Source organism: Folsomia candida, unplaced genomic scaffold (assembly GCF_002217175.1).
Source record: "Folsomia candida strain VU population unplaced genomic scaffold, ASM221717v1 Fcan01_Sc001, whole genome shotgun sequence".
Lineage (NCBI taxonomy): Eukaryota > Metazoa > Arthropoda > Collembola > Entomobryomorpha > Isotomidae > Folsomia > Folsomia candida.
In genome coordinates, this window is record NW_019091193.1 from 7371918 (window position 1) to 7395013 (window position 23096).

The 23096-nt window shown below is 36.7% G+C and overlaps 6 protein-coding genes and 2 non-coding genes across 8 annotated transcripts; 5 read left to right on the top strand and 3 right to left on the bottom strand.

Annotated features, from left to right (window-relative positions):
- Nucleotides 1-3318: 3318 nt before the first annotated feature.
- On the top strand, nucleotides 3319-5670 carry LOC110863309 (protein CBFA2T1). The gene is made up of 5 exons (XM_022112588.2): nucleotides 3319-3961; nucleotides 4049-4261; nucleotides 4464-4643; nucleotides 4770-5093; nucleotides 5165-5670. Exons 3-5 carry the CDS (start codon nucleotides 4495-4497, stop codon nucleotides 5388-5390), a joined length of 699 nt encoding a protein of 232 aa, XP_021968280.1. The 5' UTR covers nucleotides 3319-3961; nucleotides 4049-4261; nucleotides 4464-4494; the 3' UTR covers nucleotides 5391-5670.
- Nucleotides 5671-6087: 417 nt separating this feature from the next.
- Nucleotides 6088-7928, bottom strand: LOC118434024. The gene is made up of 4 exons (XM_035846672.1): nucleotides 7616-7928; nucleotides 7370-7528; nucleotides 6610-7314; nucleotides 6088-6517 (listed from the first exon to the last, which is right to left on the bottom strand). Exons 2-4 carry the CDS (start codon nucleotides 7387-7389, stop codon nucleotides 6247-6249), a joined length of 996 nt encoding a protein of 331 aa, XP_035702565.1. The 5' UTR covers nucleotides 7390-7528; nucleotides 7616-7928; the 3' UTR covers nucleotides 6088-6246.
- Nucleotides 7929-9241: 1313 nt separating this feature from the next.
- Trnag-gcc lies at nucleotides 9242-9312 on the top strand. The gene has a single exon. It is a non-coding gene; the product is annotated as a tRNA-Gly (tRNA).
- Nucleotides 9313-10253: 941 nt separating this feature from the next.
- Trnag-gcc lies at nucleotides 10254-10324 on the bottom strand. Its single transcript has one exon. It is a non-coding gene; the product is annotated as a tRNA-Gly (tRNA).
- A 677-nt stretch (nucleotides 10325-11001) lies between these two features.
- Nucleotides 11002-12419, top strand: LOC110863629 (polycomb protein Su(z)12). Its single transcript, XM_022112978.2, has 4 exons — nucleotides 11002-11381; nucleotides 11471-11531; nucleotides 11604-11792; nucleotides 11848-12419. Exons 1-4 carry the CDS (start codon nucleotides 11297-11299, stop codon nucleotides 12041-12043), a joined length of 531 nt encoding a protein of 176 aa, XP_021968670.1. The 5' UTR covers nucleotides 11002-11296; the 3' UTR covers nucleotides 12044-12419.
- A 277-nt stretch (nucleotides 12420-12696) lies between these two features.
- LOC110860359 lies at nucleotides 12697-15948 on the top strand. The gene is made up of 8 exons (XM_022109401.2): nucleotides 12697-13102; nucleotides 13215-13380; nucleotides 13452-13705; nucleotides 13793-14118; nucleotides 14182-14494; nucleotides 14595-15021; nucleotides 15101-15249; nucleotides 15347-15948. The coding sequence occupies exons 1-8, from the start codon at nucleotides 13055-13057 to the stop codon at nucleotides 15494-15496; spliced, it is 1833 nt and encodes a 610-aa protein (XP_021965093.1). The 5' UTR covers nucleotides 12697-13054; the 3' UTR covers nucleotides 15497-15948.
- Nucleotides 15949-19477: 3529 nt separating this feature from the next.
- LOC110855659 (UDP-glucuronosyltransferase 2B9) lies at nucleotides 19478-21601 on the top strand. Its single transcript, XM_022104074.2, has 5 exons — nucleotides 19478-20407; nucleotides 20481-20773; nucleotides 20848-21000; nucleotides 21072-21175; nucleotides 21265-21601. Exons 1-5 carry the CDS (start codon nucleotides 19574-19576, stop codon nucleotides 21462-21464), a joined length of 1584 nt encoding a protein of 527 aa, XP_021959766.1. The 5' UTR covers nucleotides 19478-19573; the 3' UTR covers nucleotides 21465-21601.
- LOC110842079 lies at nucleotides 21602-22899 on the bottom strand. Its single transcript, XM_022087792.2, has 3 exons — nucleotides 22733-22899; nucleotides 22193-22654; nucleotides 21602-22082 (listed from the first exon to the last, which is right to left on the bottom strand). The coding sequence occupies exons 1-3, from the start codon at nucleotides 22821-22823 to the stop codon at nucleotides 21976-21978; spliced, it is 660 nt and encodes a 219-aa protein (XP_021943484.1). The 5' UTR covers nucleotides 22824-22899; the 3' UTR covers nucleotides 21602-21975.
- Nucleotides 22900-23096: the final 197 nt, after the last annotated feature.

Consider the following 23096-nt stretch of genomic DNA (forward strand, 5'->3'; position numbering starts at 1 on the left):
TAGAGTACAGCATTTGGTTCGTGCATATGCAAATCTTCTTTCCCACAAATCTCATCTCAGAATTTTTGTCCGACCTGATTCATGAGATTACAGAGAGAAGTAGGAATTACTCAGCGGAACCAACTTTTGAAAGCAACAAAACTATTAAATCAAAATCCAAAGGCAGAATCAAGTCAATCTCGTGGACAATTCTGAACGTAGCTAATGACGACACATTTTGGGTCACGCTAAGTAGCCGTTACATACAAATTGAGAACATCGTATTGGCATTTGAGTCCTTTGTTGGTCCGTGCATTACCATTTCCCTGGCTTTCGCGGTGGGTTCGAGCGTTTGCATGATATATATCGCTACACTTTCCGACCTGGTCTGGTCAAGTAGGATCCTTCGAACTTGTGTAATTCAGGGAACATGTTTCACAGCAGCATTTCGGGTTTTTGCGATTACAAGTGTGGGGGAAATGTTAAAAGAAAAGTATGCACAGTTGAGGAAGGAGATAGCCATTGCGAGGGACAGAAGTTTGTCAAATTTCAGTATTGTTGAACCACGAGAGGTATGTAATTAAAAGTATTTATGAGTTTCAAAGTAATAATAATTCTGCTCTAAAATTTGAATACAAATTGTATCTCGAAAAAATATGTAGTTGGATAATTTCGACCGATTAGTGCATGCTCTTCCATTGAAATTGAATGCTGGAGGATATTTTGTTGTGAGTAGGAGAAATGTTACATCGGTAAGTGTAAAAAATGTTACATTTGGGTTCAAAAAATTTTGCAATCAAATTATTGTGTGAAATTTCAGATCGTTAGCGTGGTTATTACGTATTTTATTGTACTACAGCAGTTCAAGATGTCAGAGAAGTAGAGTGGAATGAAAATTTTACCACACTGAAACAAATCAACAAATACAATCCAAAGTTATTACTAAATCGATACTCAGTAAGGAGTACGTATGTACATACATCTACACATTCCTGCATACGTGACTCTACCAGATTTTTAATAGCGTCACATTACACACAGATTTTATTAACCTAAAAATAAAAATATTTTTTACTAATATTGAGAGGATTATGCTGTTTTACAGTGGCAGCAAGATAACCTTACCCCGCCGAATCTCAAGGCCATGCGCGCACAACGACAGGCTCGATCCCGCACAAATCGCCTAAAAAACAGGGTCTCGTTTTTAGTCACTCTAGTGACCTTAATATTTGACCTTTTGAGGTCAAACTTGGCACACACATTGCCAATCATATTCCCCAGGGTGGTTCTCAAGGATTTTGAGCTAGGTCCCTTGAATGACCTTCCAGAAATTACCAAACTTTTTGCATAATATTTGGTTTTTACACTCTAGTGACCTTAATATTTGACCTTTTGAGGTCAAACTTGGCACACACATTGCCAATCATATTCCCCAGGGTGGTTCTCAAGGATTTTGAGCTAGGTCCCTTGAATGACCTTCCAGAAATTACCAAACTTTTTGCATAATATTTGGTTTTTACACTCTAGTGACCTTAATATTTGACCTTTTGAGGTCAAACTTGGCACACACATTGCCAATCATATTCCCCAGGGTGGTTCTCAAGGATTTTGAGCTAGGTCCCTTGAATGACCTTCCAGAAATTACCAAACTTTTTGCATAATATTTGGTTTTTACACTCTAGTGACCTTAATATTTGACCTTTTGAGGTCAAACTTGGCACACACATTGCCAATCATATTCCCCAGGGTGGTTCTCAAGGATTTTGAGCTAGGTCCCTTGAATGACCTTCCAGAAATTACCAAACTTTTTGCATAATATTTGGTTTTTACACTCTAGTGACCTTAATATTTGACCTTTTGAGGTCAAACTTGGCACACACATTGCCAATCATATTCCCCAGGGTGGTTCTCAAGGATTTTGAGCTAGGTCCCTTGAATGACCTTCCAGAAATTACCAAACTTTTTGCATAATATTTGGTTTTTACACTCTAGTGACCTTAATATTTGACCTTTTGAGGTCAAACTTGGCACACACATTGCCAATCATATTCCCCAGGGTGGTTTTCAAGGAATTTGACCTAGGTCCCTTGAGTGACCTTCCAGAAATTACTAAACGTTTTGCATAATATTTGGTTTTTACACTATAGTGACCGTACTTCTTGACCTTTTGAGGTCATATTTGGCACACACACTCACAACCATATTCCCCAGGGTGGTTTTCAATTATATTGACCTAGGTGACCTGCGTGACTCTCCAGAAATCATCAACTTTTTGCATTATATTTAGTTTTTTCTAAGGTCAGGTAAAAAACTATTTTAGAAGTGCCAGTTGAAAGATTTCAAGTTTAATATGACTAACCCACGCAAATTTGATCTTCGAATTATGTGTAAAGCTATATATAAGACCATTGGTGACAATTTCTAAAAGGTGTGGGTGACTTCAAAGGGTCCCTCCACATACAAATTTTCCCAATTCCACTTCCATTAGGGGCGACTGGAAGCCGTTGTACCAAATTACAACTCTATTTGACGATGTTGAGAAATCAGTATGGGTGACCCCATCGGGTCCCACCGGATGAAAATTTTTCCAATCTGAATTCATTTTTTACCATTAGGAGCCACTAGCTATCTGTATGCCAAATTTCAACTTTTTATGACAATTTTTAAATCTGGAGCATAGCACCCCACCCACTTAGATGACACCCCAATTTGACCGATTTCACCCACCTTCGAACTCGTTTCATAACTTTGTCCAATATGCATATGGTAAAATTGCAAGTCTATCGTGTTTGCGGACGGACATGACGGTCCCATAAGCCCGGACACGGGCTAAGACTCCATAGCGAGGGTATAACTATATAGTTACTATATAGCAACCACTCGGGAATATTCGTTATAGGGAAAAGTCACTGGTTTCTCAACCAATCGACAAAATTATTGCTTCCGCTTATATTAAAATGGGGGCGATGTTTCATAAATTTAAATACCGCGCTATGTAGGTAGCCCCCTTCATACTTAAATTGCGATATGCAACCATTCACCACCATCAAAACTTTTTTCTGGGAGGTCATATCGAAAAATCCCTTAGGATGGTTCTAGATTATGTCCGTAATTGATTTTTTGGTCTCTTTATTTTTTCTCTAAAACGCACCCCCTTGACTGTAGAAGGCGGTCAAGGTTTTCGAAGGGGGGGGGGGTGAATGCATACTAAGGTGTAACTGTAACTATATTTTTTTACCTGACCTTAGAAAAAACTAAATATAATGCAAAAAGTTTGATGATTTCTGGAAGGTCACTCAAGGGACCTAGGTCAAATTCCTTGAAAACCACCCTGGGGAATATGATTGGCAATGTGTGTGCCAAGTTTGACCTCAAAAGGTCAAATATTAAGGTCACTAGAGTGACTAAAAACGAGACCCTGTTTTTTAGGCGATTTGTGCGGGATCGAGCCTGTCGTTGTGCGCGCATGGCCTTGAGATTCGGCGGGGTAAGGTTATCTTGCTGCCACTGTACATATGTGAATGATTAATGTGAGATTTGTATGGAGTTTTCCATGTTGGAGAATTGCACCCATGAGGCATGTTGAGATTCTCAGATTCTCAAAACGAAGCAAAACTCCATCGAATGTTCGCATCGCAACGTACTTAATTTTTGAAACTATTTAAAAGCCTTGGAGTGGCTTGGTGATGTTTAAGTTCGTAAATGAATTTTCAAGCAATTTCGATTCTTCAAAATCTTTTTGGGAACTTGCGGACTTTTTTTTCTAACGTTTCTAACGAGTCGAACTCGTGATGAATGCCCTCATTGTTTCATTCATTGTTTCCACCTAGCAACATAACTTAAAAGTTTTGCTCCCGTTTCCACTGGTGTGCGAGAGGTCAAAGCGGGAAATAAAACTTCTGTCTCCATAATTCGTCCTGGACTAGGGACCTACTTGGTCTTACTTCATTCCTTACTTCACATCACAAGGGTGCAAATTAAGGTACGTACATACTTATTTGTATTTATTGGATGTTACTTCCCAAACGTGTTATGTTGTAATTTCTGATCTCCTAATAACGCATTGAAGCTGACATCCAGGACCCTTCACCCTGTCCAGAATTCAACTTAAATTTGTCTACCCAAATAAGTCAACTAAATTTGTCTAGTGTATCGTAAGTCACTTCTCCCTAACTTAAACCCTCACATGACGAGCAACTCTCAAGCAGAACAAGTGACATTTAAGGCAACCGCTTTCAACGAAAAACTCTTACCTGCCCTTCAATAAATAGCATTATATTCGGTAAGTATTTTTGGGCGATAGTCACATTCTGTTTGTATCGTATTGATATGTAATATCAATACGATTGTGTCAAAAAGTGAGTCATTCAAAGTTACTCGACAAAATTTATAGTAATTCAATTGTGAAGCCAATTTTAACTAAAAACCAACTGGCATTGTTATGAAGACAAACTATTAATTGCAAAAAAAATTGATTTATATAGCCGACTCTGAAATTAAATTGGGTGTAATAATATGGACCCGGACCCCAATAATAAGAAACCTTGGACCGTGGTTGTCAAACATCCCTCCGAAATGGACGAGTTTGCTAAAAAGAAACTGGGTCAAATGCAAGCTCAGTATTCAAAATGGGACTCGGACCCAAAATCGGCAGAGTTCTTCAAGTATGTATATAAATTATTTGCATTGGAAATATTTATGTACATTATTGCATTAAAGCAATCCGTAATATAGCAGATATACGATTGTGTTTCAAATTATCAATAACTAATTTTTTTCTTCATTAACAGCCAATTTAGGCTGTGCAGCATCGTCATTTGTGGCAACTGTAACCTTGACGAGTCGCAACTTGGGGGCGAGAAACTGAAACGATGCTCCCGTTGCAAAAGTATTGGATATTGTTCGCCTGCTTGTCAGAAGGCGCACTGGCCAAAACACCGACAAACTTGTGGCGTTCCCCTACTCTCCAAAGAAGATCAAGCTAAGCATAATGACATGATGATGAACGTCGGTAAAGAGTTAGCCAAACAGTTGGATTCTGTAACCAGCGAGAAGGAAGAGAAGAACAAATCAAACACTTCAAACAACGGGGCGAAAAAAGGGAAAATTGTCAAGTATGTGAAAGATTTTTACATAACTTGAAATATTTAACAATCTAATTTGTTATTTTTCATTATCCTCACAGTTCACCCAAACCAGTCCATCTGACAAAATGTGGGTCTTGTGGAAAGGACGAAGTTGAGCAGGAAGGGGGGCTGAAAAGATGTGCCCGCTGCAAAAGTATTCGATACTGCTCATTCAATTGTCAAAAGGAAGACTGGCCAAGACACAAAAAGGTCTGCATTGCAGCCCCGGTTGATCTGGGGGATGACTGTTCATGCACCCAATCACTGTCACCGAGGACGGCCTGAAGTTCCAGGAGATGGAGGGCCAACCTAAGCTGGAGAGAAAGAAGGGGTCAAATAAAAAATAGCTGAATAATCCGTCCACATGACCCGGAATTCGACACACAAAAACTATGAATTAATTAATTAATAACTTTTTTAAATTATCAATCACTATAATCACCGAAGCTGCACAATTTCAAAATCGAATATGTATGTACTCCGTCATGTATGATTTTCCTCCAATTTACGACCTGGTGAAGGTATCTGTAAAGCTTGTCAAGATTAAATTCACTTTCAAAAAACACATCCTCCAATGCCGTTGAATCTATGTAATTATATATGAATTAATTGTCCTCATATTTAAATTGCAATGTGAAGGTTGGTTACCTCCTTGTCAGTTTTCATTTTTCGTTGTGTCGTTATGTTTTTGTGTTGTATGCTTCCTGTTGTAATTTTCTTCACACTTACCAGTGCATACATTCGCATGTAAGAGAGTTTTCTGTTTTAGCTGCGTCGTTGAACTTATTATACATATGAAATGCATATGCATAAGTCACAAGTATTCTTGCTTTCTATGAAATTATTGAAATTTATTTATAAGTTATTGATTAATATTTGCTATGAAATAAATTAATGCGTAATGTTATTTAAAAATTAGGATTATTGAATTATGCATGGTGTTGTGCTGCACAACACCATTTGAAGTACGAACGATAGCGAATTAAATTTTCCACAAAACCATTATAATTTTTATTCTGATACTTATCGTTTACATACATATATAAATTTGTGTTTCGAAAGTATGAAAAGTTTTGCCTCTCATTCCTGACAATCATTCATGCTATATATGTACTTATGAGTAGCCGTCATCCAATCCTATTTATAAATATCCAAGTCTTTGTTTTACATTTTGAAGTAACATACCTCCAAATCGTCGAGCAATTGATGTGTCGTTAGTATAATTTATGTTGTCACAAGTAGAACAATTCTTAATGCAATACAGCTTTAAATAATCCTGGGAACAAGGCCTGTAATGAATAAAATGCACGTGCTCCTCGTCAAGATAAATTTGCTCTGTTCCAGAAACCACAACTGTTGGCCAACGAACTTCTTCTTCTTGGACTAATTTCGGGCGTAAGATTACCTTCGATCTGGACAATATTACGAATATGACGGTATTATTTTAGCTACATATACTAAAGTCATTCTCATTCATCACTCTTCACATTCAGGAAAAACTTACTTGTAAATAAAGTTGCCCGATGATGCCGTATTAGTACACGTCAGGATACGTAGCTTTTGTGACAATACAGACGAGGATGTCACGTCGTAATTATGTGGAAAATTCGAAAAGGAAAACCGAGAAGTTACAATTATTGCTGAAATTGGTTTTTGATTTAAAATTTCATAAGCAGAGAAAATTTCCTGAAATAGATTATGATATGAAGTAAAATCATTCAAGTATTTAGACCCAGGTACGATAAATTCATCCACGTCGGTTAACCCCACAAATTCTGCAATGCCTCTGTACCGGTAAATGCAGTCATTAATTTGCACGACTTGGCCGTAATATTTTATCAGTTTTGGATCGAATGGAAGTGTCCACTGCATAATCTTGATTTGATTTCCATAAGAAAATAACAATTTAGACGTTTCTGCCCCAATTGACAAGTTGTAAAAGGTGAAATGCTCAACTCCTAATATTTTATGGTATTCAATCCACTCTGCAAGTCCGATGGGATCTTCGTAATTGTACAGAGGCTGGATGCACATTCCCATTTTGTAAAGAACTGGACCTGTATTGTCTGGATACATTTCTTTGTTCACCTCAATTCTTGGTTGGTAGTAATCTCTGTTACTGCTAGTTTTCAGCAGGATATCGATCTTTGGTGTCTTTTCAAAACTTGAGCGTGCCCCTTCCAATGGGCAGCAATATATCCAGACGGGCCTTAAAAGTACATTGTTAAATATTTGTTTGTGTAGTATTTATTGTACAAACTAACCGAAACAGATTGCTTTTCATGACTTCTTGCTTGAATATTTGTACACTTCCTGAGCTATTTTGTAAATTGGTACCATCACTGGAGTTGATAAAAGTGCAGGAGACATTGGGATATTGAGTTAATGCTGCAACTCCTAAAATCTTGGTGCAATTGTCATTCCTAAACAAATAGGTTAATTTTAAAAACTGCAGGTATTTCCAATTACTTCCTGTATGCATATTGAAATCGATATCGATGGATGATTACCTTGCATAAAATGCTGAAAATGTGAATAACCCGTCTTATAGTTGTTGGAAATGTGGCTGAGAGATTTCCTCTTGCACCAAAAAGCTAAATTGATGCGTTTCTGGAGTCAACAAGATGTCATCCCCTGTTAAAATTAATAATGAATTGCTTTGACCTTTTAACAAAAGAACAAGAAAAGTGCCACTTATTATGGTGAATATGGAAAATAAGAACTTTCGAAAAATAGAGGATCGCATTTTACTTAATTTCTCGAATATGTATGCATAGGTAGAACAAATACTGGAAATATTTTTTAAATATAAGCAGACGTAAGTACATACGTCTACTGACGTTTTGTACAAATTTTATTGTCATTTGGACAACGAAATGCATAAATATTTAAAATTCCAAAGTTACAGATGTATGAATTATACATAAATGAATCATGATGTGAGGTTAGTTTTGCATATCTATCATGTATGTCAAATAATAACTGGGCTTCAGTCAAAAACTTGGAAATTCTTTGTTCATTTACAATGCTGTATAAGGTACAAGGTATTCACAAAATGTAATTATAATTTAAAAAGTTCATACGCAAATACACTGTGGAGATGTTCATAAATTACGTAGAGCAGCAGGCTGTCAGATGATATTTTTAATGTATGTGCATGTAAATGTTAAGGAATGAGAGGGGAAAGGGGTGGGGGCATAAAACCGAGATATCGAGATTTAGTTTTATTATTGCACATGAATTTTATGTTGTATATATTATAAATTCACGAAGAAACGAAAGCACTTTCTTTTACATATATTACGCAATTTCGAGAAATGTATCAATATGTATATGTAATCGAAAAAAAATCCAAAAACATTGTCTGTCTTAACTGTTATAAATATTTTATTGGAAGAATCTCGAATGATATTCTCACACGACATCCTCAGATGTCGTGTGATGACGCTTTACAAATTGTTTTCTAACGTCTGAATGTCAACACCTTGTATCATTACCGAAACCAGTTAGATGTTACCAAATCGTTCTAAGGATAAGTACGGTTTTAAAAGCTTGACTTTTTCACCAGCTTTATGCATTTGAGCGAACGGACTAATAGTCGAAGTTTACAGAGTCTGATCCCAACTCTAATTCGGACGATTTTGTTACATCTTCGTTTCATGTTTCGTATGTAAAATGTAATATCACAATTAACATACAATTCATTTGAGACCTTTTTTTATAATAATGAACACGTGTATAAAGCCCAAAACGCTGTATATTAATTTTATCGCAAGAGTAAATGCCAAGTAATATTTTTAAATCAGTTATTTACATGCAGAACCTGTCTTTGCAAGATGAAGTTTACACACAACTAAAAACCCTGTTTACCGCAGAAGTAATAAATTTTTATCCCTTCACGAATTTGCGAAAAGGCAACAATATGGTAAGATTACACATTGTGCAGAGCGGATTAAATGGTGGTGTTGTAAACTTTATCACGACGACGGCTTGTTCTCTGCAGAAGAAGTGTGTAATCTAAGCGCCGTTATAAAATGTTGACGAGAGAGGAGAATAAAATTCAATCGAAATCGTTAAACCATGAACAATGCGGTTTAGTCCAAATCCAAGATTTTGGCCGACACCACAAAACACGAGCATCAGTGGTTCAATGGTAGAATGGCCGCCTGCCACGCGGTCGATCCGGGTCCGATTCCCGGCTGATGCAGTTCAATTTTTGCTAATTTTACTTTTAATTTTGCAAGAATTCACTTTTTAGGCAGTCGCATTAATGCCAAGAGTCACGTCAAGAGAGAATTCTTGCTGAGTGAGACAAAAGAGCACTCTCCTCACTGTGAGGCAACATGAGATGGCCCTGATCGGATTCGCCCAAAACACATTGGAAATTTTTCTCCAACATTCCGCCGTTGAGGAATGCCTAGAAATTATACAAAAGATCTAGTTTCTCATGGTGAAAAATCTAAGAAATTGGGTGAATGCTTCTACGTTAAATAGATATGTACTTATGTATAATATGTTATGTATGCATGCATATTATACATACACTCTTAGCAAAATGGGGAGCCCACATGACTTAACCAAATTGTGATAATATTTTACCCCACATTGTGATAAATCTTCCCCACAATGTGTAAACGTGATACTAGACAGTTAGTTTGACAAGTTCCATCAGACCCATCAGTTTTGTCATTTTCTCCCAAAGTTCACCGTGTGCTAAATGTGTCACAACTTTCTTGTTAGTGAAAATGCATTTTTCTGCCTTAAATACTAAAGGTTTTTCAACTATTTAAAAAAATGTGCTATAAGTACATTCGAATAAGTCTTCAGTCAGGCATTTATACATGTATGTATTTTCATGCTCTTGCCATTGCAAATTTAACATAACAGAACAGCATCTACCCATAGTTTGTTTATGTATGAATTTTTGAGAACGTGAATCTTTGTATACTTTTTTGGCATTCTCCCGGAGATGAGAAGTGTGAGAACGGCGTTTCAGATCAGGGCCATCTCATATTGCCTCACAGTGAGGAGAGTGATCCTTTGTCTCACTCAGCAAGAATTCTCTCTTGACGTGACTCTTGGCATTAATGCGACTGCCTAAAAAGTGAATTCTTGCAAAATTAAAAGTAAAATTAGCAAAAATTGAACTGCATCAGCCGGGAATCGGACCCGGATCGACCGCGTGGCAGGCGGCCATTCTACCATTGAACCACTGATGCTCGTGTTTTGTGGTGTCGGCCAAAATCTTGGATTTGGACTAAACCGCATTGTTCATGGTTTAACGATTTCGATTGAACTTTATTCTCTGTCGTCAACATTTTATAACGGCGCTTAGATTACACACTTCTTCTGCAGAGAACAAGCCGTCGTCGTGATAAAGTTTTACAACACACCACCATTTAATTCGCTCTGCACAAAGTCTAATCTTACCATTGTTGCCTTTTCGCAAATTCGTGAAAGGATAAAAGAAGTAATTCCTGTAGTAAAGTTTTTTTTGTGACGGTTGACAGTATATGAAATTGAAGATGACGCTCTTCGAGTTGAGATTGGTTCTGCATTGAAAAATATTCCTTTTTGCTTTTATGCTATTTTGCTTAGTTGTATACATATGTAAGTATGCAAAACTATTCCTAACAATTAAATGCAGAATGCATGAATTTTTGCCTGCTTGATTTGTCAAGACCTTTATATCTCAAAATAAGCTTGCATGGGCAACTGGGCGCATGGGGACGTTTCAATCGATTTAAATCAAATCTGTCGGGAAGCATAACATATTATTGCCCATGTTTTGGGGCTGGATACTTGATAATAATCAGTCCAAAACAATCTCATAAATTACTTATTGTTTGGGGTGGAGGTTTGAGTCAATTAATCAACAAACTGTTTGACCAATTAAAAAAACAAATAGTTGCAACAACTCAACCCGACGATTGAGATATTTTCAAACTCGAATTTTCTCGTATGCGGATTTTACAGAATACTATTCTCTCATCGAAGTATTTCAATAAAAACCTCAATGGACCCCAAATTGCAAGATTTTAATGCGGGATCGATCTTGCTTGACGGCTGTGAAACCATTTCGTACCCAGTTCATTCACCTGATTCTGTGTGATTCCATAGTGCTTTGTAGAGGAAATGTAATTAAGGTCATTTAAATTTATCTGAACCCTTGTCAACTTTAGCCGACAGTCATGAACAATACAACAAAAAATACCAAGAAGCGCACCTACCCAATATCCATCTACAACCCGTTTGTTTTGCTTGAAAATATTGACGGTGCGTTTTAAATTTTATTTCTCCTACAATTTTAACTACAAATTAAAACCCTAGCTATGCAAAAATTATTAACATACTTTTTCTTCCAGTGGCGATGGCTAGAATGAAGAAATTTTCCAAATCCAAACACAAAATTGAGACGAAGCCTAAGTAACATTGATATTTTTAAGTTTGTTTTTAAAGATTTCTTCATAATTCTAAATATATTTAATTTGTTTGAAGGGAATACTTCCATGTTCACACCTTGGCTCTGATTGGTGAAGACCTTGGTACAGATTCCGAAGCAGAAGATGACCCAGTCTGGGCTCAGAAGCGTCGTAAAAATCGTGTAGAAGATTTTTTTGATTTAAACAGCGGCGAAAAAGAGTTGATAATCATGTGGAATTTATTTATCACACGTTATCGTACTAGGTATGTAAGATTTAATATTTTAATCCTTGCGTATTTTACATAATTTTTGTTTCAGATATGTCGGTAAATGTCACGTTTTGCAAGCTTGCAAGGACTTCGTTAAAGAATACGGAAGTGATATATTCAGCAAAAGACTCTATAACAATTTTATACTACATTTAACCAACCTTGGCGATCATAAAATATTGCCTGCTAAGCAAGTTGTTCGAGTAGTACGGAGTTTGAAGAAAAATTGTTTTATAGAAGATTAGATTAGTACATTTGTTAATTTATTAATTACATCCTTTGTTTTTACCATTTTGTTTTTGTTTAATTTTGTTTTTAGCATCATGTTCCATGCAATAGAGATTTAACGTGTATATAAAATTATTACTGTTGGGGACAAGTTATATTTTATTTTAAAAGAGTTGACTAGGGTTAAAATTAGGTTAGACATTCTTATAATGAGTTTATACGTTTTATTCTATTATATAATGAATTATAATGTTTCACAAATTTTGAATATTTTGATCTGGCCAAAATTACAAGGATGATAATGTTTAAAATTTTAATTTGTTTTAAAGTCCGACATTGACATGTTTATAGGAATATAATTTGATTAAATCTATCGCATGCAAGACAAATGAAGATGACCATGTCCGAATCCAGAATATTAATGCATTATTCCATTACTGCAAACAGTAAAGCATTTTAGGCAACGTGGTAAATTAAAGGCATACGAGAACGTTAAACTGTACAAATTGTACAGTACAATACAAACCCGATAAACCTGTGTCATGTCATATGTAGTAACTTTTCATTCATGCACAAACTTGTCATTGTTTGCCCTCTAAATTTCATGGAATACAAAATACAACCGGCAGCTGATGCCAATGGGTATGTTTCCCTGCTGATTTGAGTATACAAAGTTGTGTGTCAACTGGAGCGACAGTGGCGCACATACCCATCTGTGTATTATTTAGTTGCTAGGTGAGAAGTGGTGGCGCTCGGGTGCAACACCTACCAGTGTATTATTAGTTGGTGAATGTGCATAGACGGCGCTCATAGTGTGGCTACTATCGCTCGTCCAGTACTTCTAGATAGAATAGTATAGTTCTGTGGCTGATGCAAACATTGTAAACTTACTCTACCCCTCTTGATTCTTATACTTCATGCACTGTTCATTGTTCACTGTTAAAATTTTAATTTTAACTAATTTAGTTAACCTTAATAACCCTCCCGAATTGTAGAAGAAATAGAACCAAACCGTCAACTTCATAATAATGGAGGAGGAGACGGGTGGTGGTTTAAATCCACTGCTTGTTCCACTGGTAAGATATTTCGTGGTACTATATAAAATTTGTGTTTTTGGTATACAAATTATTTATTTTGTGAATTAAAAATTTGATTTCAATAAATTTACTTATGACCCACTATTTTCAGATTGCTCAGCAAGTATTTCTATATCTTGGACCAAGAGATGTGGCGAAATGTCGGGCCGTTTGTTCAACCTGGTGCTCAATTGCGACTCCAATGTTTATTTGTTCGCTTGACGAGATTCAAGTTAGATTTCGAGGAAATACTGAACATGGACCAAAGGAATTGGAGAGTAATTTCTTTGATTTATGTAATTCCAGATAATTGTACGACTGTTATTAATAATATCCTACTATTTTCTAGCTATTGGATCGACAGACCTTTCACAAATATTCAGCCATGGTCAGGGCACTGGAGAAGAACCTAAGCTGTCCCCTTTCTCCAAATATTGCGATTCAACAAAGTCAATTAAGTACACCAACTTCTCCATGGAAAATATCGACTTGACGGATCATGACGCGCACGAGTTCTTTCTCCGATTCGGACAAGATATTAAAATTCTGCGATTGCATATTGAGCCCCTGAAAATTCCAAGAACTGCAGACAATTCCAGTAGTGTAATATCTTATTTTTAAAACATTTCTACCCAGCAAAATCAGACGGATCCAAAAATTAAAAAATAATGCATGGTCATAACTTTCCAGGTCATATCTTCTCGCTACGTGGACAATGAGACGTTCAAAAGTATTTTGCTGGCCCGTTGCCCCAACCTCGTTAAACTTGACATTAGCAACCTTCCGTTGAGGGCGACCTACGGTGATGTGCTTGAACCTGGTGCGGAGATCGCGAATCATCCCAAAACTAATTTGCAACACCTTAGTTTGAATTGCCTCATCTGTACGCCAGGGTTTATTCGGTACTTGTGTCTTATATCGCCTAACCTCCACACCGTTGAGTTTCTGGAGGGACACAATCGTCATCTGAATCATCCCTGGCTTGACTATATCGAGACCTTATCGACGTCCCGCAGGTGAGGAACTTCCCTATGTACATATGCAAACCCTATAATACTAATGTTTTATTTTTTCGACAGACTTCCAGGAATTACCTCCCTCTCGATAAATCATCTTAACGATGGAAGGATTAGTAAATTTCTACTTTACAAGGACCAGATCCACCTCAAGAAATTAGTTGTACAAAGATTCAACCCCGTCAATGTAGAATTAGAGTTTTTCCAGCTACTTGAAACGCAATCCGGCACACTGCAGTATTTTGAAATTTTCTTTCATTCGGATGGCGACAATGGAGTGGGAATATCTCCAATCATTTTTCCACGTATGGAAAATTTGACAGATTTGGTGATCGGACTGGAACAAGGTTCGTCATTGGAATTGCCAGGTTTTAATGTAAGATTCAATATGTAAATTATCTAGATGAGTAATAGAAATAGAGTAAGCTAAATACGTAATTTAGTTTAATAGTATTTTGTTATATGTATATATGTAGATAGTCAACATGAGCATCGCCCCCAAGTTCCCATCCTTGAGGAGATGTATTTTACACGGTTATAAACTAGTCGAGCACATTAGTGCATTGTTTGGTCCAATGTCTAAGCCCCTCCTGACCTTGAGGGAGCTACAGTTGCCTCCCGGTTTGGACAAGGATATGATGAGAAAAGTGGCGAATCTTTTTCCCAACGTGGAAACTTTAGCGGTTGGATGTCAATCTGATGCCTCGTTCCAAAACGTGTTCAAGATGTCAAAACTGAAGTCATTGTTCATGTGTGTACAGCCTGGATACGTTAATCGAACAAAGTATTCATTAGAGTTTCGTGGATTAGACGCCCTCTTAACAGGATGCAGTTCTGAGGAGATAGCTGAAACTGCTGGTGACGATAAGGTTTCAATGAATCCTGCAATAACTGATTTGCAAGGTAAAATATTTATATAAAATAATGAACTTTGATCTGGACTGGAAAGATACACAAATTAAATGTTTTCTGTTCTTGGTAGATTTAAGAACATTGGTGATTCATGGTCGTCACAGGCTTGGCGTTGGGATGGGTTCAGATTGTGAGGTTCATGATAAAATAAGTGATAATTCCATTCGTGTCCTTCATAAACTGGGGAGACTGAGCAGCATTCACATTTTCGACTGCAAAGTAAGGGACGAATTAATCATGGCAATACTGATAAAAATGAGTTCCCATATGGCTGGGAGATGTTCTGTAATAATGGATTTCTCGGTTCCTATTAAAGGTGACAAGCGAGGAAGTATCATATCTAGCGACGAGACTAGACCTGAACAATAATTCTAATGTTGCCGGACTGGAGGTCCATCTTGGAGAGGAAATTGATGACAAATATACTCCTTGTCCGATGTGCAAAGTACATGGAATAAGCATCTAGAATGGTGACAAGTGACCAATATTATTGAAAAATGTGGTTAAAATAATGGTTTATAAATGGTTCTGTTTCACGGGGATAATTATGTTGGCGTTTTTATGAATATTGTCAGAGTTAAACAAACTTTGTACTGAAAAACGATACAAATTTACAAAGATACAAATTTTAAGGAATATGTTAGCAACTTTTGAATTTTGACACTGAAATAAATTTCTGTAATTGATAAAATACGAAAAATAGACAAATTCCGCAAGGTAACCTTTCAGAATTTCTAGGGCCACATTTTTCTCGGATGAACAGTAATTTGCATTTGTATGAATAGCTCGTTCTTTATAAGCTCATAAATAATACCTCGAGAACCACAAGCTTACAACACGTGGTAATAAGTTATTAATGGTTTTGAACAAAATTGTAATTTCATTTATATTATTATGTATATAAAGCTCGTTGGTTTTGAAGTAAATACATGATGTTGTTGTTAGGTGGGTAGCATGTTACTGTTTACAAAATTTAAGTTACACAATAATCGATAGTACTCGAATTTCAATTTGTTTATTCAATTCCATTTACATGGCGGCTTTGTATTAAATTTGATAGTATGATGATTTTACATATAATTCTATACAAACACTTGTATAGTAAACGCAAATATTAGGCGGTGTTACTACAGGGAAATGGTTCATTTTAACTGATAAATCGGACATTAAAATTAAAAATTCGCCTGGAAAAATAAGCTGTAGTCGATATTACATCGAAATATATATTTCAGTGTTACATAAAATTCAAAACATGATTCACATCTCTTCATTGCTAAAAATATATTTTATCCTGGTGTTCATTACTCGTCCTATTTGTGTAACTGCAAGTGACGCTGTAGAAACCTTAGGAAACGTATTGCTTTCATTGTCAGATTGCACAATACAAATTTTTATCTCTCCATCTCTAGTGACTAACCTGCACATCGAGGAAATACTTCATCAGTCCAAGAAATTTATGATATCACTCATATCGTATAAGACTTCAGAAATTATTCATCATCGAAGAACACCAAGCTTCAAGTACGACCGCTATTCCGCCGCGATTCATACGCTTTCTCGATATGGCAAGGAAGCCGTGGAAAATCTTTACTTGACCAACGCGCAAATTCACGCGTATTCAGTGAAACAGAACTGCCACGTTGTCGTTTATGATACGGGACCAACACTTGACGACAGTAAAGACAATGCATTGTCTGCTACAATATTTGTAATGGGTTTACTCCACGAAATTCCTCACTATCTGCTATTCACGACAAATACTGGAACTAGCGTGCAGTCAGTGGTCAATTTTGGATCAACTATTCTTCCCAAGTTATATACTACTTCTGTTATTTTGTTCATGTTAAGAAGCAAAATTAGTTCCCAAATGGAGACACATCATTTGTACACTTTCTGCCTGCAATGTGAGGAAAATGCTAAAATTTTGTCTTTATCGACTATGTCGGGGGAACTCATATCGAGACGACATATTGACGAACTTTGGAAAAATATGTACACCAATTTGCACAAAGTTGTATTTATTGAGCTCAAGTTTGGTCCAGAGACGCCTCCCAAATTTGACTGCTTCAAAAAGCTGGAAACCCCAATGGAAGAAAGTGTCTGCACCGTGCAAGTGTTGAACAAATGGCTAAATATGTCTGTCGACTTGAATGAAGGAAGTTACACGTTGGAAGCTTTCCACATAACCGAGGACAGCGTACCCTCAATTGCCAGCTCATATTCAGCCTATCCACGCCTTCCCGTCGCATGCTCGTCAGATCAGTTCAACTTTCACATCTTTTCAAAACCAGTGTCCGCCGGATATTTGGCCCTCGTGGCTCCATTTGATTTGTACATTTGGATTTTACTCGCCATTTTGGGCGAACTCCTTGTCCTTGTGTCCGTTACGGCGTTAAATGTCCAAAATTATGAGAAAAATCTCTACTCGACGTCATCTCTTTGGGTGATTGCTGTCGTGCTTGACCAATCTGCTCCTTATGGAATTGGAAAACCTATCCAACGGGATAAATACTTTGCTATAGTTATTTCTTGGATAACAGGTGTGCTACTGATTGGGAACTTGTACAAGGGGGACATGGTGTCCTACCTGGCATCCAATATTTTACCCAGGGTTCCAGAAAATTTGAATGATTTGGTTAATAGCAACCTACGGATTATGACATTGTCTCAAGCACTCGGTTCTGTTGAGGGTGGTCGCTTTGAATCGCATTCTCAACTACTAGAAGTCATATTGCCACGAGAATTTGCTTCTGCAATGGGATTTAAGGGCCCCCTGATGGGCTTATGGCACCCAAGAACAGATTTTGTCCGCCTTGACGAATCTCGAGGGGTGGTAGAATTAGTGAAAGCTATATCGACAGGTAGCCCCCTTACAACAGAGAAGACGGGAGAAATTCATTTTGATGAGCTAAACGAGTTTGCATTTATTGATCCAGAGGAAGAATTTTCCCCAGTGGCGAAATTGATCGAGTTGTTTTCCCCATTCAAATTATCACCACGATCGAAAGAAGCATTTTACATGGAACAAAAAAGTTGGAGGATACGAAGAGCATTTTTTGCAGGGAATTTGCATACAGGGTTATCCCGACTTGATCAAAGTGGAGTTTGGCAGCATTGGATTTTTAATAAGAAATTGTCACTTAAACGAAATTACATTGTGCAATATGATTCAAATCTTATGAAGGGATTAGTATTACAAATGGTGATGATGGAGTATCAGGGTCTCGTCAAGAAGGCTAAAGGCCCTGTCCCGATCCCTCTTCATGTGTTGAAAATCCCATTTTCAGTTTTGTTTGTCATGTCAAGTTTGGCCGGGTTAACATGTTTCGTCGAGATTGCGATTCAATATTACGAAACCGTTAAAAGAACATGCGTCCTATGGGCACAAAGTTGTATCTGGTATTGTAGAATAAGATTTATATGCATAAGTTAATCAAATGTATGTAGAGTACATGAACCTGTTTTGCGTACGAAGTTTTGAAAGAAAATTTCCAACCGTTTCGGGCTATTGGTTTCAAAATATCTTTGGTTATGATTGAAATATTTATGTATTACAATTGTAAAGAGCACAAAATCAATAAAACCATTTTTATAGTTCTATGCAATGTCAACAGGACCACCTAACAATAAAATTAAACTGTTACATACTTATCTACAGGCCACGCCACCCCAATCGGTCACTGACGAGTCATCAGTGACGACTTATGTACACATCTTAATGACGATCTTTATAAGACGTGTCCCATATTATAGGACACATCTTAAAGTCATCTTATGGAGATCTATTTTGCGGACATTGGGAGACCTTAAAGATATCAGTAAGGTGTGTGCATACGTCTCAATAGCCGATTGAGACTCTGGTAACGTTCCAAAAAATACTGATGCATACAAATACATTTTTTACCTTAATACTCGTATGTACATATGTATAATAAATATCTGTAAGATCAAATCCTAAGATTAAAATATCAATATAAATTCACCCCGTGTATTTAAAGTTAACTAATTGCGAAACAATTCCAATCTCCATTGTGCAATCTGTATCTCACTCATCATATGTACACATACCTATGAGTAATTATGCTTATTAATAAATATAATACCTTGGTTATTTGAATAATGTGACACAGATTCAAATACATTGTATCTACATATCCATTCTTATGCACTCATTTAGAATACATTAATTAGATAATATGTCGTATAATTCTATTCGTCACTTTGCAAGGAGTTTGATATGCAGTGAAAATATTAAGAAGGTGCTTCATTTACATATATGTAGGTGGAAATCATATGCATAAAGTTAAAAAAATTAAGCCCAGATTAAACATGTGGCAACAGAGGCCAGATGAATGACGTAGATGCATACATATCTACGTATATGTTAATATTATGAGATAAGTAAATGACATGAATTTTAATTTACTTCTCGTCCAACAACTTTATTTATAGTTTCACATTGATTTTGAACTGATTTGCATCATACATACGTACATACATATTTACATATGAAATCAAATTTTAGGAAATAAACTTGCCCAAGATGAAGTCCTCCTGTTCTCTCATCTTATTACTGACAGTGTCCTTAAAATTAGCATACTCTGATAAAATCTTAGTGTTATCCTTCATGTCGAGCAAATCGCATAAAATAACCTACATGCCCCTAATACAAGAACTAGCATCAAGAGGCCATCAAATAACGATCGTCACTCCAATCAAGTCCGAAAAAGATTTTCCAAATATTAAGGAGATTTTCACCCTGGAAAATGCTACGCCATGCACGATGAAGCAACACATGGACGGGAACAGTTTAAACGTCTTTGAAATGAAGGAGGCCGGTCAGACCATGAATCCATTCATGATGTTGGAGCAATTTGGTGACATTTGTCGCTCCACGTATGACCTCCCACAAGTTAAAGGGCTCCTAAAGGAAAAGTTTGACTTGGTTTTTGTGCAACCAATTTTCAACGAGTGTGCTTTAGGATTAGTTTACCGACTTCAGGCTCCACTCGTCCTCTTCAGTCCGGTTAGTGTTCCGAGTATACTCGTCAATAAACTAGGAGGATATTTTCCTTCGTCCTTTGTGGGAAATGTTTTTTTGGGTTACTCGGATGATATGAACTTTCTCGAAAGATTAGTTAACTTTGGGATGGACGTGTTACTTGAAGGGATGTTAAAGTTCTACTATGAACCTTACATAACGTCTGTGTACAGGGAGAAAATGGGAGAAGATGTGCCAAGTATTCCGATTATTATGAGAAACGCATCCCTATTATTAAGTAATGGACACTTTAGCATAAGCAGACCAAAACCGCTGCTTCCAGATGTGGTGGAAATTGGGGGACTTCATTCCAGCCCAGCTCAGGCTTTACCGAAGGTGCCACAACGCTGATTTAATTTAATTGCGGTATGTACAATACAAATTTACTTAATTTCTGGACAATTTCCAGGACCTGGCAGAATTCGTCTCAAGTAGTCAACAAGAAGGGTTTATCCTCTTTAGTATGGGATCCGCTTACAAAGGAGACATGATGTCTGACAAGAAACGCAACTTATTCCTCAACGTATTTTCGAAATTGAGACAAACCGTAATTTGGAAATGGGAAAGCGAAAAGATGGAAAATCTCCCGAAAAATGTTTTACTAAAGAAATGGTTGCCTCAACAAGGGCTCCTGGGCCATGAAAGTATAAAAATTTTCATCACTCATTGTGGGGCTGGGAGCTTGGAAGAAGCAATTTATCAGTGGGCACAACTAATTCGTGCATATTTTATTTATATTTGAATAGTTTGATTGACAATATTGTTTCGATTTGAAGTGGGGTTCCTCTCATCGCAATTCCATTATTTGGTGACCAAGGTACGAATGCGAAACAGGGGGAGGACCAAGGAATTTTGTACCGACTTGACTGGAATACTATGACGGAGGAAGATTTGATGAGGGCAATTCAACAGATTTTAAGCAATAGCAAGTAAGTTGGGATATTTGTTTTCTTACTAGCGATGGAATAAACGATATTTTTTAACGATTGCTTGTACATAGATACCGGGAGAATGTGGCAAAATTATCGAAAATATTCAAGGACCAACCAGACGATCCACTTAAGCGAGGTGTTTGGTGGATAGAATATGTTCTTCGCCACAAAGGTGGGTCGAATTTTATGTAGTGGATGATTATGAAATGATATGATGTAAAATTTAATGGTAAATGGTTAAATTTACTTTGTATCATCAAGGTGCACCACAATTGAGAAGCGCATCAAGAAATCTGAACTTTATCCAGTACCATTCCCTTGATGCTATATTCTTATATTGTGGAATAATATTCACCGTATTTTATTTATTACTTGTCGTCGTGAGGAAGTTGGGAAGAAAATGTGTCCGTAGGAATACGGCTGGTAAGAAAGATTTTGAAAAATCGAAGAAAAATCTATAAAATGCGGCAAAGTTTCATGTTATTTGGAAGACAATATTAATTATAAATATTTCATGATTCAATTCGGTATTCAAAAGCTGTAAATTCGCTTGATTAAAGACTGATGGATAATTAAATAAATACATTAATTAGTCGTATTCTTTCTTGCGATAAATTCTTTATTATTTACTTGTTATCATACTCAATTCATAACAATGTAAATTTATAATTCTATTCGACAATGATATAATCTAAAATTATCCAATTTTATCAGAATAATGATTTTACTTGGCAAAAATTAGCTCACTTAATTCTTGTACAATTCTTAATCTTTCTCGCGATAAGCTTATCCCTCCTTGCCTCCACCATTTCATCCCACAGGTCAGCAACGTTTGTCCCAAATCTATCCTTCCAAAATTGGGTTTCATTGTAGGCATTTTCTCGTGCTTCCCAGTTCAATATTTGGATTAAATCCATTCCCAGCTCGACCTCTTCTTCGTGACGCTTCATTTCCGAAGACTTTTCTTTGTTCTTAATAGAGAAAGGAGACCCAGTCGGCTGGCCGTATTTTTTTGCTACTCCACTTGTTCCCAAGATTCGGTTTGATGTATCGAAAGAAATTGTCCCCTTTTCCTGAGGCTTAAATTATTACAGATTTTTCAGATAATTATCTGTAGTACTTGCGTACGTCATTATACACATAGTATTTATATGATTGTAAACAAAGAAAAATTAGAAAATCTACCTACCCTGTCCACCAAATAGTAATCCCACATATTTCGATATGCCATACACAAGAAACGGTGGCTTAGAATACTTTTGAATTATACGAACCATCGCATTTATCAAGGATAAGAAATCAGTCTCCCTATGATGCTTAAAGTAGTAATCATTGGAAGCAAGAATTACGCCAAACTTTCCTCCCGGCTGGGAATGATTAATGCCAGAGCAGTTGGTAAAAATTACGTGGATTTCGGAAGCGGGCGTGAATCCAGGTGATTTCAGGTAAGTGGAAATGTTGGCGTAAAGTGATGACAGCTTCGTTTTGATATTGGTAACAAATTCTTGGAACCCTGGCGGTGCAGGGTCGTCTGGGTCGATGTTTTCGGTAGTGACTTGTATATTTACGGTAATATTAGCAGTTGATGGGGACACGAATGTTGTTGATGGTAGATCGGTGGAAGTGGTTGATGTCGAATTTAGGATAGAATCTAGGAATAGTGAACATATTTGTGAAATTATTATAATACAAAGTTTGAATATTTTAATGTGAATGTACGTGGTGTAACCTTCGTCAGTTTCCATTGCAAGCAAATTTCCAATGGAAAAGATGATTAAAAATATTACAAAATAAAATCTGGAAATTACTAAACGCTGCATGTTAAACCACTGTATCGACAAGCCAATATTGTAATTATATATATGCTCAGTACATGCAATTATACAATGATTGACTACAGCTGGTAACACCAGTGGATGAAATCATGATGAATATGTAAAGTATTAATAGCAATGAAATCTTCAAGTTCATGTATCACGCAAACAACTTTATTATCATACAAATAGACCATGCAATACACAAATAACCTTTGTGACGGAACCATTTCATTCATATGGCAAAATTTTAACAGAAATTTGCCCCATTTTATCCCG

What these genes read in the sequence shown, in the direction of transcription:
- LOC110863309 (XM_022112588.2), top strand. Translation starts at nt 4,495, where the DNA reads ATGGACCCGGACCCCAATAATAAGAAACCTTGGACCGTGGTTGTCAAA. An exon ending in AAATCGGCAGAGTTCTTCAA is followed by an intron (nt 4,644 to 4,769) that starts GTATGTATATAA and finishes CTTCATTAACAG; the next exon opens with CCAATTTAGGCTGTGCAGCA. An exon ending in AAAAAAGGGAAAATTGTCAA is followed by an intron (nt 5,094 to 5,164) that starts GTATGTGAAAGA and finishes TTATCCTCACAG; the next exon opens with TTCACCCAAACCAGTCCATC.
- LOC118434024 (XM_035846672.1), bottom strand. Translation starts at nt 7,389, where the DNA reads ATGAAAAGCAATCTGTTTCG. An exon ending in ATGAAAAGCAATCTGTTTCG is followed by an intron (nt 7,315 to 7,369) that starts GTTAGTTTGTAC and finishes TGTACTTTTAAG; the next exon opens with GCCCGTCTGGATATATTGCT. An exon ending in TCGGGCAACTTTATTTACAA is followed by an intron (nt 6,518 to 6,609) that starts GTAAGTTTTTCC and finishes AATATTGTCCAG; the next exon opens with ATCGAAGGTAATCTTACGCC.
- LOC110863629 (XM_022112978.2), top strand. Translation starts at nt 11,297, where the DNA reads ATGAACAATACAACAAAAAATACCAAGAAGCGCACCTACCCAATATCC. An exon ending in AAAATTGAGACGAAGCCTAA is followed by an intron (nt 11,532 to 11,603) that starts GTAACATTGATA and finishes ATTTGTTTGAAG; the next exon opens with GGAATACTTCCATGTTCACA. An exon ending in ATCACACGTTATCGTACTAG is followed by an intron (nt 11,793 to 11,847) that starts GTATGTAAGATT and finishes TTTTTGTTTCAG; the next exon opens with ATATGTCGGTAAATGTCACG.
- LOC110860359 (XM_022109401.2), top strand. Translation starts at nt 13,055, where the DNA reads ATGGAGGAGGAGACGGGTGGTGGTTTAAATCCACTGCTTGTTCCACTG. An exon ending in ATCCACTGCTTGTTCCACTG is followed by an intron (nt 13,103 to 13,214) that starts GTAAGATATTTC and finishes CACTATTTTCAG; the next exon opens with ATTGCTCAGCAAGTATTTCT. An exon ending in ACCTTATCGACGTCCCGCAG is followed by an intron (nt 14,119 to 14,181) that starts GTGAGGAACTTC and finishes TTTTTTCGACAG; the next exon opens with ACTTCCAGGAATTACCTCCC.
- LOC110855659 (XM_022104074.2), top strand. Translation starts at nt 19,574, where the DNA reads ATGAAGTCCTCCTGTTCTCTCATCTTATTACTGACAGTGTCCTTAAAA. An exon ending in TTGGAAGAAGCAATTTATCA is followed by an intron (nt 20,774 to 20,847) that starts GTGGGCACAACT and finishes TTCGATTTGAAG; the next exon opens with TGGGGTTCCTCTCATCGCAA. An exon ending in ATATGTTCTTCGCCACAAAG is followed by an intron (nt 21,176 to 21,264) that starts GTGGGTCGAATT and finishes TGTATCATCAAG; the next exon opens with GTGCACCACAATTGAGAAGC.
- LOC110842079 (XM_022087792.2), bottom strand. Translation starts at nt 22,823, where the DNA reads ATGCAGCGTTTAGTAATTTCCAGATTTTATTTTGTAATATTTTTAATC. An exon ending in TGCAATGGAAACTGACGAAG is followed by an intron (nt 22,655 to 22,732) that starts GTTACACCACGT and finishes CACTATTCCTAG; the next exon opens with ATTCTATCCTAAATTCGACA. An exon ending in ATTACTATTTGGTGGACAGG is followed by an intron (nt 22,083 to 22,192) that starts GTAGGTAGATTT and finishes TAATAATTTAAG; the next exon opens with CCTCAGGAAAAGGGGACAAT.